Here is an 18,414-nt window from a genome sequence, read left to right as displayed (position 1 = left end):
CTTACAGTAGCTTCGCAATATATCTATAATAATATAGTCTTTGTGAGACAAAATATTGCTCTTTATAAACAAAAAGCTGAAATATGATTCCTAAGAAAATACTTGACCTACCAATGCATACATTTAAAAAAAGTGTAAAAACGCATCTAGTACAGCGAGGTTATTATACATCTGATGAATTCCTCAATGACAAGGTAGATTGGAAGCAGCCAGCCTCGCTCTCATCTCCCGCAAGATAGTAAAATTATTGTAAATGTTGATGTTGGAAAAGAGCAACTACTGAGTTTCTTGCCGGCTCTTCTCGGTAGAATCTGCTTTCCGAACCGGTGGTAGAGTCACTACAAACATACATACTTGACGTTTCAAAAGTGCTTATAAAGTAGGCCTACTTGAAATAAATGAATTTTGAATTTTGAATTTGAATTTGATGGACAAAGGGTGGCAAGTTGCAGAAGGTGTTCCTTGCATGCCCGGCGAAGTGTTGCTCTGTTTAGCGTTTATAGGCTATGGGTTTTCAGCCAATAAGATATAACAATAAAAAAAATCAATATTTGTAATTAAACTTTTTCTGCACAACAATTAGAACGTCTGATTGGGTCCTCAACATAACGATATTGCGAGTAATTTATTCGCTTGCCTCATTCACCGCCTTCCATCGGAATTACAAGGAGGAGTTTTAAGTCCTTCTGATGTTTGCGAGTTCATTTCGTAATAACGTTGCTTAAATAGATTGCTTGGGTTAATCTGTTTAAGCCAGGTCGCGGTTGGCAGTTAGCAGAGTGTTTTCTTATTATTTCTAGAGGCAAATGCGTACACAGTAATTTTAAATAGGTACGATAATGTTTTTATCATCATCAGTATAGAAAATAAGTCTTTGATAGGAATTTTGACAAACCATATACTTGTGTTGATTACGTGCTCACTAGGACTCGATCGATGACGTACTTATGCATGTTGACGGCCGATTGGTGCAGTATGCAGCGACCCTGCTTTCTGAGTTGTGGGTTTGATTTCCTCAACTGGAAAATGTTTCTTTATTTGTAAAACTTTATTGAACACACATTTAATTATACAGAAAAGAAACAAAATAACAGTAAAAAAAACTTCAAATAAACAATTCGCGTGCTGAAAGGTTTGTGTGATAAAGAAAAATATTTTTTAGTGTCTGGGTGTTTATATGTATATTATAAGTATTTATGTGTATTATTCATAAAAATATACATCAGTCATCTTAGTACCAATAACACCAGCTACGCTTACTTTGGGGCTTGATGGCGATGTATGTATTATTGTACTATATTTATTTATGTCGTCAAAAATTTGATGAAGATCTGATCTTCATTGCGATGAGCTGAAGAGCTCCTTAAAATGCAGTTAATCTCTTTGAAATTCGAACCTGTGGTCGGTCTTTTTATTGCATACAAGTTTGTACTCGAAGAATAAAATGTTATTGATAATAACTGACCCCGACCGCGTAATGTGCTCTCCGAAGCACGGAGTTTTAAGTGTTAATTTCCTAACTCCAGTCTCGTATTGATAATTCCCTCTGTTGGTTTATATTGCATTTAAAAACAAAAACTAATCCTATTTTATAAATAGTTTTGAAATATTATTCTGATAATAAAAAAGCGGTATTATAGCCGAGTGGGTAGGGGCTCGAGGGCGGCGAGTACGAATCCCAGCACGCACCTCCAACTTTTCGAAGTTATGTGCGTTTTAAGTAATTAAAATATTCTCATGCTTCAACGGTGAAGGTGAAAAACATCGCGAGGTAATGTGTATGCCTGTCAGTTCTGCATAATATTCTCAAAGGTGTGGGGATACAACAACCCGCGCTTGACCAGCGTGGAGGGCTATGGCCTTAACCCTTCTCATTGTCGACGGCCGATTGGCGCAGTTTGCGGCGACCCTGCTTTCTGAGTTCAAGGCCGTGGTATATTGTCAAAATTAAGCTTAATTTGCTATACTCCGCGAAAAGCAGGAGAATCAGTGTGGTGTTATTTATAATTTCTTCAATCCATATACTCCACACCAAACAGATCTTCGGCAATATACCCTCTACGCACGTTTCGCTCCTAAACCGGAGCATCCTCAGGAGATGTTGACTTTACAATGAATAATTGTTAAGTCTTAACAATGAATAATTGTTTGGTGTGGAGTATAAGGATTGAAGAAATTATAAATTACACCACACAGATGCTCCTGCTTTTTGCGGAGTATAGCAAATTAAGCTTAATTTTGATAATATATCATGGATTTCCGCAAAGTAACGCCTGCTTCTATCCAATATCAAGGCCGTGGGTTCGATTCCCATTACTGGAAATTATTTTGTGTGATGAGCATGATTGTTTTTCAGTGTCTGGGTATTCATATGTATATTATAAGTATTTATGTGTATTATATTAATAAAAATATTCATCAGCCATCTTAGTACCCATAACACAAGCTACGCTTACTTTGGTGCTAGATGGCGATGTGTGTATTGTCGTATTGTATTTATTTGTTTTATTTATTTATTGTCGGAGGAGACCCGTGCTCTGTAGTGGTAATGGGTTGATATTATGACGATGATGATGATGACAATATAATATTATTATATTGGTGTCGTGTTTTAAATGTGCTAGGACAGTGACGACGTATTACCTTCCTTGTATATTAAGTTAATTTGGCTATTATATGCTATCAGTTTGTATCAAGTGTTCAAGCCAACAAGTTGTTTCATTCTTTCGCACCTATTTTGTATACCCTCGTTTTACGTACAATGCCTAAAAGAAGGAAGAAAACATTTTAGGTCTACATGAATTTTCATCTGAAATTGTTACAAGTAATAATCACATAAATAATAAACTGACCACATGGAGCAGTCCAGTGTTAACATAAACAAAATCCTTACTAACATTATAATGCCAAAGAGTTTATTTTATTTGTTTGTTTGTCCATCCTTTACACCCTAACTAACCAATGAACTTGATTTTTGGCATAGAGTTAGAAAAAAGGAGGGATTGGCTACTTTTTATCAGTAATAAAACCGTAAAAACGCGGACAAAACTCCGACAAAATGCAAGTGGTCTATTAATAAGAAATAAAAATCAATCAAGAAACAAATCAAATATTTTTCTGATTTACTGAAACTTTTCGCTTGATTGAGCCGCCAACGTAACGGGTAATGCTATCACTCTGTTTACTGTGACTTAGGCCAGATTCTGCGCAGGCAATTTTATATTTATTTTAGTGAATTTTTTTCGGACGCTAAAGAGAACAGTCAAATTTAAAACAACAATTGAGCTCAGTAAGGAAACAAAATAAGCTTAACGTGAAATATAAAGAAACAACGTAATCGTATATAACAATATAAATCGCGCTCGATTCGCTGGTGATTACCATCCTGTTAGGATTGCAATAAAAAACGCAAATTATATTGTACTTGAATAAAGCCTTTTTCAATGCAATATTCGTCGTAGTAGTATATTTTAATTTATTTATATTTTTATTTACTAACAGTTTCCTGCTTAGTCCGCGCTCAACTTGTTTTACTACATTTTCCTATACAAACTTCCATCCGATATTTTACAAAATACCCCGACTTTCCGCGTCGCATCACCCGCCTTTGAAAGAATGCCTCTGTTTGTTTGTTTGTTTGTTGGTTTTGACGACCTCCCTTGAGCAACGGTGAGCGCTGTGAATTTAAGCAAGAGGACCCGGGTTCGATTCCTGGCAGGGGCAAATTGGGAATTCATAATTTCTGAATTTACTCTGGTCTAGTCTGGTCGGAGGCTTTTACCGACAAAGACGTGCCTCTAAGCGATTTGACATGCGTGGATTCTATTTCTGGTATAAGAATAAGTTTATGTCACTTGCCAGGTTTTAGGAATTTTGGATGGATTTCTAAATAAATAAAAAATAAATAAATTAAAAACATTTATTCGGCCAAAATATACTAACTATAGTATACATTTCTGAGTCCCGGAAGTCAGGCACCCATTATTATTTATGTGTAACTTATTTTAAGTTTTTTTTATTGCATATGTGACTTACGTAACTTTAGTTTTATTTCTTATATTTGTTAGTTTAATTGTGTCTCGCATCCTACAGACACTCTTTCAAAATGAAAGTCATATATTTTTTTTAGATGTAATTTTTTTTTTTTTAATTTATTTATTTTTGACATGTATTTATTTATTTCAATTGCATTTAATTTTATTTCGTAACTGATATTAAATTTTTTTGGTAAAGCCTGAAATAAATGACTATTATTATTATTATTATTATTATTATTATTATATATTTCTTTATTCAAACAGGCCTATTAATGTCACGTTACATAAAACATCTACATGGTAGTGAGATGATGGCGATAACTACATTCGTTAACTTAAAACTAAATTACGAGGGTCCGGTCTAAGAAGAATCCCACAACAAACTTGATCGGATCTTCTTTTGTTATCACCATTGTTACGTAGTCATAGTATGAAGTGCACCTAGTTATTTTTAATACTATTTCAATACTGTTTTTATTCCTGTCTAGGTGTTCGATTGCCGGCAAGTGACCACGACCAGTGGAATGTTTGAAGCCCTTTGCAATCATATCAAGTACAGCACCAATAAGGGAAATATCAGGTTCGTCATGTACGCCGTCTGTCTGTAACAGCAGTCTGAGGTCCTTTAGCCGTAATCTTGCCCATCTTTTTGTATTATTTACATGTTACCGTCGCATTTAATGTATGTATATTCGGGCAAATAATAAAATTAAAATTTAATGGATGTATTCATATATAAGATTGCCTTGATAGTAAAATAACTTTTTGTATAATAACGATTAAAAAGCACCTTTTAATTATACGTTATTAGGTATAAGCAGTGGCGTGCAGGGTTTTTGACTAGAGTATGCATAAAGAAGAAAGATGCAATAAAATAGAATTATCTCTAATAATAGAATAATAAATGAAGAAGTGCACTGGGTATAAGGTACTTTATGTGGTAAAAATGCCATGTGTTGACGGCAGATCAGTATACAGTTGTCACCCGCCTCTTCTTCCCGCGGGTGTCGTATGAGGCGACTAAGGGAAAATAGCGTAGAGAGGGCAGCAGCGTCCTCTGTGCTACTACTACATCTACTGCGATCAGAAACCCGCCTGCCCAGCGTGGTGATTATGGCCAACGTACAATTTTGTTAGCTGTGGGTAAAGCGGCTCTGGGCCTCATAAGAAGGCTCAGAGTCACTCAGCGGGCGATGTAGAGAGCTATGCTAGGAGTATCTCTACGTGATTAAGAAATGAGAAGATCCGTAGGAGAAGTAGCAACATAGCTCAGCTAGTCGCGAAGCTGAAGTGGCAATAGGCAAGGCACATAGCTCGGAGAACCGACGGACGTTGGGGTCTTAAGGTGCTGGAATGGCGACCCCGCACCGGTTAACGCAGCGTAGGTCGGCCCCCAACGCGGTGGAAAGATGACATCAGGCGAGTCGCTGGGAGCTGCTGGAGGCCAGCGGCCCAGGACCGTGTATTGTGGAACTCCCTACAAAAGACCTAAGTCCAGCAGTGGACGTCCATTGGTTGAAATGATAATCAAAGCGGCTCGAACTTGCTGAGAATGTAGCTTTCAAAGGCCATAAGGATCGACAAAATCAGAGTAGTTTTTAAGTTTATCAATATACACATTTAAGTTTTTAGATAACAACAACAAACAGTTTACCAATATTAAGTAAAAGAATATTTTATTTCCATTGATAAAATCGACGTGTTAATTTTCCACCAATACAAAATTGTACAGGTCAGCGATCACTGTGTTCCCTCAACGCACAGACGGCATGCACGACTATAGAATATGGAACAGCCAGTTGATCAGCTATGCAGGGTACAAGCTTCCTGATGGCACCGTGCTGGGGGACCCGATGCACGCAGAGTTTACTGAGGTAAGATTTTATATACGAGCATATCTGGTAGTAAAGCTTTTTGTGTCAGAGCTCGTCCGGGGAAGTACTACCGGGGAAGTAGTACTGAATATTAAATAAATAAATATACTACGACAATACACACATAACCATCTAGCCCCAAAGTAAGCGTAGCTTGTGCTATGGCTACAAATATCGCGAAGCAAAGTTCCGGTCTGAATGGCGTGGTAACCAGAGTAATTATTGGCACATGAGGCTTAACACCTACGACTCATATTGATGGTCACAGGGCGGCATGTTGCAAGAAGTGCTCCTTACTTGCCCTGTGAATTTTCTGTCTCTGTTTATTAACCTACCATAGTAGGCCCTTTGCTTTGTCCGTCAACTATTCCCACAAAAAAGACCATAGATATGTATGTTTATTGAAATATAACAAGTCCATTAAAGTTTGCAGTTTGCAGCGACCCTGATTTCTGAGCCAAAGGCCGTAGGTTCGATTCCCACGATCATGATCATGAATGTTTTTCAGTGTCTGGGTGTTTATATATGTATATTCAAAGTATTTATTATTCAAATTGTATATTCTATTCATCAGTCATCTTACTATCCATAATACAAGCTACGCTTACTTTGGGGCTAGATTGCGATGTGAGTATTGTTGTAGTATATTTATTATTTATATAATACGTAAGCTACGATATACTTCGCTATCAATTAACTTACAATTAAAAAAAATATATAAAAAAAAAGGCACACGAGGCCTGCTTTCTACAAACGATACCCTTTGGGATAGGACCCCGGAAACCTTTCGGCGGGATTTAAAAATAAATCATGTTTAGACACAGCTATGTATAGCTCACACTTGGGGAATGGGGAGAGACACATAAATTTAATTGCGGAAATTACTCCTGCATGTTTAAAAAAAAATGCAACGTGAGCAACAGTTTTTGCTGCTGTTACAAAAAGCGTCTACCTATTGCTTTAGAATTCAATGTTCATAAGATGCGGATAAAGTTTACCAAAATCTTTTGGATGAACAATATTATAAACAGAAAATATTTGCTATTAAACAAAGTTTCTGATTTGTATTTCGAGTCTTGAAGTTATATTGTTGTTAAACAAGTTTAATCTGATTGCTACAGTGTCTGGCATTATTGGACTCTGGGAATAAATACCTCAATATTGTTACACTCGACTTTGCCACACCTGGTTCTAGTAACTAAAGTTCAGAATAAGCTTTGATTTTATTATTTAATTATATTTCTCTTGTTTAGTGGAACCAAATTGTGTTTTATAATTAAAGGAAAAATGTATAAATGATTATATAGAAGAGTACCTATCGCTGCTTTTTACAGACAAAATTTATTTATCTTCGTTTAGGTATACCTACGCTCAGTAAACTTTATGAATAGTATATCGATTAACACTTATTCAGAATGTGTGTCTTTTATTATTAACAAGGTGTTGCCCGCGTTTTTTTTTTCGCGTTTAAAACGTTTTTCTAATAATTCAGTAGTAACTGATAGTTTTACCGGGATAAAAAGTATTCTTTTTCACTCTCCGTCCTTTCAATTAAATCTATACCAAAATTCAACTTATTGGTTGCGTTTTCCCGGGATAAAAAGTATTCTTTGTTACTCTCCGTCATTTAAAGTCTATGCCAAAAATCAAGGTAATTATGCGAGAATGAAGGATAAAATAAACACAAACACACTTCAAATTTTTAGTTAGGGTTATAAACTCTTAAAAATATCTACCAATAGCTTTGTGTATGTGCTACACAAAAGTATCCACCTAATCATATTATTCCACTGTAGCTTTGCCTGAAACTGGGTTGGAAGCCGCCACGTACCGCTTGGGATATACTGCCGCTCGTGCTGTCGGCTAACGGCAAGGATCCCGACTATTTCGAGATCCCCCGGGAGCTAGTGATGGAGATTCATATGACACACCCCACGTAAGTATCAATACCACAAAATGCACTAAACATTTTTGTATTTATTTTTCTCAACAAGCGACCACAAGTTATATACTTCTCAGATTTTTTCTTTAAATTACGTATGTGAAGTACTATTTACTACTAATTGCTAACATTATTGTGATCTTAAATTTATCAAAAATTTATAATAAGGAATTAGGTCAAATGACTAAGTGTATTGAAAGTCTTTATTTGTTTAAATTGTATATATTATAGTTACATATATAGGTTCTACGACAATACACACATCGCCACCTAGACCCAAAGTAAGCGTAGCTTGTGTTATAGGTACTAAGATGACTGATGAATATTTTTATAAATAATATTCATAAATACTTAATATAATATACAGACAAACACCAAGCCACTGAAAAACATTTATGTCCATAACACAAACATTTTACAGTTATTTACTTATTTATTGAAACAAAAATATGACATATTTAATGAGTTCTTCGCAACCTTGCCTTGGTGACTTGTCAGGGTACTGCACATTCCTTTTATTGAGAGATTAGGGGAAGGGAATGAATAAATGGATGAATGTTGTGGGAATCGAACCCACAGCCTTGGACTGAAAAGGAGGATCGCTGCCCACTGCGCCAATTGGCCAATTTATATCTAATTACGTTGGAAAATGGACCCCACTTAAAGATGCTGTATCCGTTAAGCAGCTTTTACTGGCCTCGCTCTTTACGAATTGGGTACATTATATTTATCTCGCTATGGATGATTGATGAGGATTAGCTTTGAATAAAAAGTTAGTTAATTCCACAACAAAGTTTCCAGGGTAGATGACGTTAGTCTGGCCGCGCGCCAGACTAATCCTCAATCAGACCTTCTTTTTATATTCCACTCAAGATAGCCCTGGTGTCTTATCTCATCTCTATCTTCGAGGGTATGCAGGACAAGATCTAGCGGGCAAGCATGTAAGATTTAATATAAAACAAAACCTCTTACCAGAATTCAGCTGGAATGCTAGATTGCTTAGTGAGAATTATTTTTCGGTAACTAGTCACGGTCGAAGCCATGCACCAGACCAGACCTCCAGGAATCTAACCAGGGACTTCTAACTTAAAAGACAAAGCTCTCACTACTGCTCCAGGGAGTTTGCCAAAAAACAGTATATTCACTATGTATGATAGGTACATTATATCATTAGAGCCACATATATACAAAACAACTGAATCCTTTGTATCATTTGATAGATATAGATCTCACATAACACGGCTACTTACGTGAAACACGTCGTTCTATCGTTTTTCATCTCAGATTTATGCCGACATAAAAAGTCAGAGAATGCATATTGTGCTTTGTAAAGGTCCGCAAATAGGCGCTCACCGCCCATACAGAGTAGATTGCTTATCGTAAAAGTGTGGTCCAGTGATCTCCAATCTGCTTTTATAGGCGATAAATCCAGCTCATTCAATAATGTTTCGGTGTTGATAATGTTAACAGGCTCTGATAGGCTGTTAGTAATGTGACAAGTTTTGATTGAATCCTTTTCTTTTGGCAGAGTAATAACGTATCTCAGCACGGCTAGCATGGGCAGGAAACAATTTTCTCCCCGGTTAAAGGATAAAAATGTATCTCCTTCCACAGCTTTATCAACTCTCAGAGCACTGGCGCACAAGTGGAAATTATATCAAAATAATATACGTGTATTAAAAAATGGGTCTAAAATTCTTCTATTCCCTGTTCCGGTACTTTAGCAGGTGGACACGTTAATTATATCCTTTCTCAGGATATAATTTTTATCTCAGGCCTGCGCTTGTCCTGCTGGACAGGTTCACGACAGGCGTAAGTCTCGCGATCGCTGCTGTCAAACATCACTTTTGTAATTTATTGTACGCAAGAGTGAAGTTTGACTTTTGGAAGTTGGAATACTTCCGTACTAACTTGGTGGCTGTTCTATAAATCACAATATTACAGTAATCGGTTGATCATTTGCGGCGTATGTATGAAGCTGCATCACCAGAGAAAGTAATGTGATCGCACTCAGACAGTCGTACGGTCATATGGTTAGCGGTTTGCCAATTTTGAAGATTTTGATGGATAGCGAATAAAATACAACGCGTGCAAACAAACGTTCAGGGCATAATTAATGAACGAGACTTTACTTCGAATTAGTAATTTAGCAGTGCCTTTACATACTATTGTAAATATAAAAGTGACGTTTAACAGCAGTGTTCGCGAGATTTACGCCTGTTGCGAACCTTTCCTGAGATACGTTATAACTCTGCCGGTCGACTTATGTTGGAAGATTGAATACTTCTGTACTAACTTCGTTGCATTTCTTTAAATCATAGTATCACAATTGGTTGATAATTTGCGGCGTTTGTATGAAGCTTTATCGTCGAAGAAATTAATGAAATCGCACTCAGACGGTCTTACGGTCACAGGAGTAACGGTTTGCCAAATTTAAATATGTACAAGGAATAGCGCAGACAAACGTTTAGCACGTCTAGCATGGGCAGGAGGCAATTTTCTCACACAGCACTGGCGCACAAGTGGAAATAATATCCAAATAATATATGTGTAATAATAAACGTGGGTAAACTTCTCCTATTCCGTGTTCCCGTGCTTTAGCAGGTGCCCTGCAGAGCCTTAAACGAACGTGACGAACTAGTAATAAAACAGTGTTTTTTCACACTTATAACACACCATCATAGGCTACATCATCACTTACCACCAGGTGAGATTTCAGGCAAGGGCTAATTTGTAGTGGAAAAAAAAAACTTCAACTGTTCGTACAACTGTAGTAATAGTGACACAAAACTGCATAAATTCAACGGCACTTTTATAATTAAGGCTTTTAAGGTTTTTATTTTAAAAATTGCTATTTATTATAATAATAGTTATGAATTATAATAATTGTTATTAATTATAATAATTGTTGTTAATTATATATATTGTTGTTATATAGACATGACTGGTTCGAGGAGTTGCAGCTGCGCTGGTACGCATTGCCAGCTGTCTCCAGCATGCGCTTCGACTGCGGCGGTATAGAGTTCACTGCTAACGCCTTCAACGGCTGGTATATGAGCACGGAGATTGGGTGCCGGAACTTTTGTGACACTAATCGGTTGAATATGCTGGAGGTGAGTAGATTTTATTGGGTTCAAAACGATTTGTTTGTATTATCTTGTTTATTTATCGATAGTCTACCCAAGGAGTATATAAGCACTAAGTTAGACAATGACGCCGCCTCCCCGTGACATCACGTTGGATCCCTACTGAAAATCAGCGTTGCCTACTGCAACACAGAGCTGAGGAGGTTAACCGCAATGACGAATCGTACATTTTAATCGTTTGAGTTTTTTCTCTTCTTTTTATATTTTTTTGTATATTATATCGAAAAGTAGTTGTTGTGGTCAGCAAAACCTATAGTTATTATTGTACTTATTTAATTCCTTTTAAAGTCAATATGGCTTCCAAACTAAAAATACTACGCTAGCTTGTCTAATGACTTATGTTTCGTTTGAACAGAAAGTAGCAGCAAAGATGGGTTTAGATACTCGGACTCCGGTGAACTTGTGGAAGGATAAAGCTCTCGTTGAGGTGAATGTAGCAGTACTTCACAGCTTCCAGCAGCACAACGCAACGATCGTCGACCATCACACTGCTTCTGAGAGCTTTATTAAGCATTTAGATAACGAAAATAGATTACGGTAAGTAGTGATTAGTATTTGTATAGTTCCATCCCAGCAATTTTGACAGGACTTGAATAATAGAACTTCACGAAGGATGAAAGTGCAATTGGTCTCAGAAATGTAATGCTTAAGTATGAATAAAAGTAAGCCCAATAGAAATGCGAATGTTGAGATTGACATATGATATGACTAGCTGTTGCCCGCGACTTCGTCTGCGTTTGATTTTGTTTTTAAAGTATTCTGTATCGCTAAGCCTTCAATGAGTATAGTAGTATATATATATATAACATGTGACTCAACTAATCATAGACAAATAATTTGCAATAAAAAAAAATTGCGACTATAATTAAAGGTAAGCTATCCTATCTCTTAAGTTGGACCAGACTGCTCACGGTGTGCCAATTTAATTTAAAATCGGTTAAGTAGTTTAGGAGTCCATTGAGGACAAACATCGTGACAGGAGATTTATATATATTAAGATATGTGAAATGTGACAGTAAAATTGACGTAAAACGCGGGCATGGTTTGTTCATATAGCTATATAGCTGAAAGAACAGAATAATTGAACGAGAAAAATGTTAAAACAAAAAAATTTTAAAAATGTTAATATGTGAAAGAACAAGAGCAGAGTGAAACCTAGGAAGAGATGACAGAGAACTGTGTGAAAGAAGAAGGCGTTATGTGCCAATATCACATAGCGTGGCTAAGAGAAGACGAAGCAGAAAAGATGAATATCTTCTTATTCTTGTCATTATCTCACATTGCATACGAAGTTTTGCAACTTTGTATCGCAACGGATAAATCTCGTCCATGCCACATGAGTGTGGACGATTGTAGACGAGTTATTAAAGAGAAAAACAAAATGTCTACTAGGCATTATATGTAGAAAGGTTGATAATTGCGTGCCATTAATTGTATACAATTCACATTATTCTTTCACCCAACTTGTATTTTCCTTGTATATAATTACAAATACAAAGTAACCAATTTATTTTTAAAAAATGGTTTATAACATTTTCGGTGAAATATGTGTGTTCAGAAAGTCGTTACGTCGAACACAAAAGTAGGTAAGTATGTGAAAGGGTAAAATTAACTTTCAGAAGTTTTAAGTAGTACCTACAACGAAAAATTTAAGGCTTTGTTCTTTAAGACAAATTGTTTTCACAAAGTTTATTTTAAGAAAAATGCCTCCCTGAAAGTGAGAAAGTTCTTACAAAAAAAAAAGAATAACAGCCGCAAAAAGTAGATTTCAATGCAGAACTTTTTTCAATAGGAATCTATTCCAAAGTTTATGGAAACATAGTTTAAAGTCGGCTTTAAACTCAGAAAAATTTATAACAAAGCGGGATATGATTTTATTTATTATATTCTTTAGCCCTTTCTTGAGCCTGTCTAGGTTTTCTCACCATATCTTTACATGTATAAATACATTATAAATAGTATTGCCGTAAGATTTTACCATTTACCGGATGCCTTCCCTGGTCAATCAACTTTTGTCCTTGAGGCCAATTCTCATAGTCTCATAGTAAAGACCGAAGAGTTTTTCTGTTAATTTGGACTCTTTAACTTCTTTCCAGTCCAGTCCAGTCTACAAATTTCTGCCAATCCGATTTATTCATATTATCTTCTACACATTCTGCATTTGTTGGATTTTCTTTTGATCTTTTCTGTTGGTGCGTCCACCTGCGTGTAGTCTTTTTCGCCAGGTTAGTAGTCCAGGTGTTAGTATCTTTGTTATCTGATTTTACTGTCAACAAAGCGTATAGCTTTGTTGATAGTAAAATTAGAATTCAATCATTTTGAAATTTCTTCCGGTGTTAAATCAGGGACATCCAGCTTGCAGCCTTGTCACAGCAATGTTCGGACACCTATTTTATCGTGATCAAAATATTTACATATAAAGTCATACCGTGTACTTGTGTTTAATTAATCACATGCAGCCCGGTATTAAGCTATCATCACCGCATCCTTGCGATCACATGTGGGCAAACATCTCGTGTGACTGTTTGTGTCTGACTTTATACATAGTGACATTTTGGGAATGGTCAGTGGGACGAAATCATAAACATTTTGGAGATATGTACCATGGCGTGGAATTGAAAATAAAAGAGATAACTTATAGAGATATAAAAGAAAGAGATATAAAAAAAAAACAACGTACGTTGAAATTATACATGGCGACGCTAAGAATTTGTTTACCCTTACCAGTAAATTAGTAAGTTCTATTTTTAATTCTAAAATATTTTCCGCATTTTTGGTCTAGTTCCAGTCTAATGGAATCTTTATTATCAGCATACAATTCTAACGAATTTGTCAGTCAAAATATTTTAAATTACATGGTGAAAATTATTTTGTAAGGTAACTAAGTAATAGTTCTGATTTCCTAAGTTTAAATAATTGGGAATCTCTTAAAACAGTATTTTTCTTTATAACAGACATTTTATTTTTAGAGATATCTTTCGTTTTAGTACTTTAAATGTTTGCCTCGCTGATCGCTCTTATAATAACACCCTGTACACAACTTTGTTTGTACGAAATCAGGAGAACTGTGTTGTATCGTACAACGTATGACCTTTTTGGTGCACCATTGTGAACTATTTAGTTATTTAGAATTATTACCAAAGCTCTGACTTTGATCCTCAGAATATAACTCTCTCAACTGTGTCAAACCTGATCGAGTGTGATAGTATATTTTGATATCAGTCTTAAATTTTATTCTTATTTAATTAATGTCGATTGATTTAGGATAGTATTGTTATAGTAACTAGAAATAAGTGTACGAACATATATATTTTTTGCATGCCATCTAAGGCGGATTGTTTGTCCCTATATTTTGTCTACCAACAATGTACTCGTAAAACCAATCTGCAAATAAACGATTTGAATTTGATAGTAGCCAGTTGTGCTACAGCCGTACCCCATATTATTAACCTCATAATACCTCTTTATTTTTTTTATTTTTTCTAATTTTTAACTGTTGCGACTTATTTGCGACCTAATCTAATGCAAAACCTTCAATGTTGAGAGTGGCGATTGGAACATCGGTGCTTTTTCCTCTTAGAAACTATGGTCCCGCTGGATTTGCTAATCCAGCCATCCAAGTTGAACGAGTTGGATAGCTGAAGCCTGGCAGAAGCCTATCAAGACACCGAGTACTGGTTACCGAGTATCGCCGCTGTCAACATGACAGGTTGCGATTCTTGCACAAAAAGTGTCGTAATATTAAAAATTACAGCATAACCGGATGGGTGCAAGTCAGCACTTTTCTATCATCTTCAGCGCTTTACTGTCATCGGATTTAATATTATCTTGTAAAATTAATAACATAATACGAGTATATAAACCATGGGGTAGTATTTTTTAATCTCTTATTATTATCATTAAAAGATAAAAATGAAGTATATTAATTATAATTTTAATCATGTGTAGGTAACTATTAAAAGAGACGTTAATTAATTAAAATTTTAATGCAAATATTTGGTATGTTAAAGTTTTGTTCCCACGTTATTATCAGCTTATGGAACTATGAAATTAACGTTTCCTATAATGATACCTTTGATGACGCCTCCGACTAAGCTACCGAAGATATTAAGTTTGATAATTATAAAAAGGCAGTAGGTAACATTGCATGACACAATTAATTATTATACAGGCCTTTCCTATCCTATCTTCAGGTGGATAAATAATGTAGTCACTGGGTTTTCTCATACAAACGCGTAAGCCTAGGTCCTTGGTGTAGCGCTTAGGACATCCTTACTGAAACAACCAATACAATCTTTTGATAAAAACAGTAAAGATTACCAATACAGTACCCGGCCAATACAGGGGTTAGGCCGTAGTCAACCACGCTACACAAGTGCGGATCGTTAACGTCACACGCCTTCGAGAACAGTATGGAAGACTCTCAGATATGTAGGTTTCCTCACGATGTTTTAATAAAACATTGTAAAAAAAAACGTTACAGGCACTAAATTAAAAATTGTTAAAATATGGGAATTCCTAAATCTTATAGTAAAAATTGTTAAAATCTTGTAGCTCCGGTTGCCCAGCAGATTGGATATGGATTGTGCCACCGATGTCCTCATCCATAACCCCTGTCTTTCATCAAGAGATGGCGCTTTACTATCTCAGGCCCGCTTACGAGTATCAGGTTAGTTCAAATATTATTAAAAAAAGTTACCCATGCGTTGTCATATTATGAAAATTAAGCTTAATTTGCTAAACTCCGCCAAAAGCAGGAGAATCTGTATGGTGTAATTTATAATTTCTTCAATCCTTTTGGAGTATAAGGACACCAAACAGATCTTCGGCAAAGTACCCTCTACGCACGTTCAGCTCTGAAACCGGAGCATCCTCAGAAGATTTTGACTTTACAATTATTCCTCCTGAGGATACAGATACAGATATACACCATACAGATTCTCCTGCTTTTCGCGGAGTATAGCAAATTAAGCTTAATTTTCACAATATATCATGGATTTCCGTAAAGTTACGCCTGCTTCTATCCAACATTCATTGTCAACTGTTCAAGAACTGTATTCTCGTTTGATTGGTCTTCGTTTTAATGAGGCAACAACTTTGAATTTCAAACAATTATGTCCGTTTGAACTTACGACGAACAAGGCAATGCTTAAATAACGTAACACGATGTTTTCCTTTACCGTTCTATACCAAGTGATATTTTAATTCCTTAGCTTACAAAAGTAGGAAGTACGTACTGAGGATTCGAACTCGGTCCCTCGAAAGCCGAAGTCCTAACCCATAGGCTATCACCGCTTCGAATTATATATTGCTCAAGCTACATTTTATGAATTACCCAGTCGTTGCATTTAAATTTTCTCCTCAGGAACCGGCGTGGAAGACGCATCAATGGCAGAAGTCAAAGCCGATCAGTGGCAAGAGACCTATAAATAGAAAGTTCCACTTCAAGCAGATTGCGCGCGCGGTGAAATTTACATCCAAACTCTTTGGTCGAGCACTCTCTAAGAGGATTAAGGCAACCGTTCTGTATGCAACCGAGACTGGCAAGTCTGAGCAGTATGCAAAGGAATTAGGGGTTATATTTGGACACGCGTTTAATGCCCAGGTATTTGTTGAGCAAAACTTTTAGTGCGTAAGAATAAAATTGCTCTGATTATTTGGTGAGGGTATTAAATATTGTTTTAAACTCTAACTTTTGGGTGAAACATTAAAACTTTTACGTTAATAACGTAATTCGAGTGCTTGCTTTTATCTTTTAAGTATTGAATGTTTAAATTGCTGTATTGCTTGCGTATTTTTTATATTCAAATAAAATGGTCGTAAGCTATTTTTAAATTACGCAATATCAGCGGTTAATGTTCAAAAAGTAATAAGAAATCCCCAATGTAAGATTAGTTTTACAAAAAAAAACTCTGATATGACATTTTATGCTAATAATTAATTTGAAATTTATTTGTCGCTGTCAGATTTCACAAATCCATTTCTTATTCCGGGAGATGACTAAGGTGTTTGTTATATTTTAAGATCCGTACGTAATTTCCAAATAATATTTTTTTGTGTAAACGTATTGCAACTACGACTATCATCAATGCAATAAAATGCTGCCTGAAGGCGACAGGTCATTTGAAATGCCTTTTATAAAAATTTTGTCGGCCAAGAGGTTCTCTCACATAGTCTCTATTGTTTACCTTTTCCTCAATATTTCTAATTAACTCCTGATTTTTTATTCACATTTGAAAAGAAGCAAAACATGCTTCACGTTAGTTATAATGAATGAAGGTTATAATGAAGAGCGTTAATTTAAAGTTGTGAAAAGAAGAATTTTAATTTAATCGCGCTCGTTGGATTTATGAAAATATTCTAAAGAAACTTTAAGAGAGTTCCAGTTGGATATCGTAAGAATTTCAGGGTAATATATTAGTTATATACCGCAGGTCCATTGCATGATGGATTACGACATCACGTCTATTGAGCACGAGGCGCTTTTACTGGTGGTGACGTCGACTTTCGGAAATGGCGATCCACCAGAAAATGGGGTCGTAAGTATATTACGAAAATATTTATAAAAAAAGGACTTGAAAAGTGGAGAAAAGAAAGGAGATTTAACAGAAATAGAGACAGAGTAGGTATTAAAATAAAACATTGCAATGTTGCCTTTAAACTATATTACCATTTTAAATTCGATTTTGATATTTATTTCAGTTGAAAACTAATACCGTGTTTTATCTCATTGAAATTGCATAAAATGCTTGATGCATATACTCGTACCTTGAGATTAGGGACAGAACTATTAAAATATTCAGCCAATCCTTTTGAGCTATCACTTCATTACACATTAAAGTGTATAGATTTAAAAATATAGTATTAATTGCCTATTGGTTATGACAAAATAGAAAGGTGGCAGTTTCTAAAAAAAAAAAATATCGTCTTTTTGTTAAGGCCTTAAGAAAACAGTATCAACAAGACGTTATTTTTTTGCCGATGTTACTCAATTAAGATCCTCGGTGATCCCATCCATTGCGGTTAAACCCCTCATTGGACAGCTTACAAAATCTGAACAATATTAATAACTTCACCATAACTTACTAACTACATATAGAAAATAAAATACCTAATCGAAGTCAGTTTCGTTTTCTTTTTAATTTTGTTCCCAGAAATGTTATTTACTTTTATTTTCAATTTTAATTTTAACAATTTATCATCGTAAATTACTTGTGGATTTAAACAAATAACAAAAAGCTACACACGCAAAAGCAATCTCTTTATAATTGGAGAGAAGAGAAATTGGCAAAAAGCCCATTCGCAACCCGAAAACTATTCGAGTATTAATGTTTTATATAGAAAATTAAATAACTTTTAGATTCTCGATTCTGTATACCAAGTTGTAAGTTTTTCTGTTGCTTCTGCTATTTTGG

The 18,414-nt window shown here is 35.5% G+C and overlaps 1 protein-coding gene across 4 annotated transcripts in view; it reads left to right on the top strand.

Moving 5' to 3' along the window:
* Nucleotides 1-18,414, top strand: part of LOC120624290 (nitric oxide synthase-like protein) — a 170,211-nt gene that overhangs the window by 142,820 nt on the left and 8,977 nt on the right. For all 4 annotated transcript variants that reach the window (XM_039890748.1, XM_039890747.1, XM_039890746.1 and 1 more), the window contains 8 exons: nt 4,526-4,617; nt 5,770-5,911; nt 7,708-7,847; nt 10,792-10,966; nt 11,355-11,536; nt 15,554-15,668; nt 16,365-16,604; nt 17,434-17,538. In XM_039890748.1, the coding sequence (XP_039746682.1) occupies nt 4,526-4,617; nt 5,770-5,911; nt 7,708-7,847; nt 10,792-10,966; nt 11,355-11,536; nt 15,554-15,668; nt 16,365-16,604; nt 17,434-17,538 (1,191 nt within the window). The remainder of the gene's footprint in view (nt 1-4,525; nt 4,618-5,769; nt 5,912-7,707; nt 7,848-10,791; nt 10,967-11,354; nt 11,537-15,553; nt 15,669-16,364; nt 16,605-17,433; nt 17,539-18,414) is intronic.

The sequence above is a fragment of the Pararge aegeria genome, chromosome 6 (assembly GCF_905163445.1).
Source record: "Pararge aegeria chromosome 6, ilParAegt1.1, whole genome shotgun sequence".
Lineage (NCBI taxonomy): Eukaryota > Metazoa > Arthropoda > Insecta > Lepidoptera > Nymphalidae > Pararge > Pararge aegeria.
Note: the sequence above shows the minus strand (reverse complement) of the source record. Positions and strands in the feature narration are given on the sequence as shown.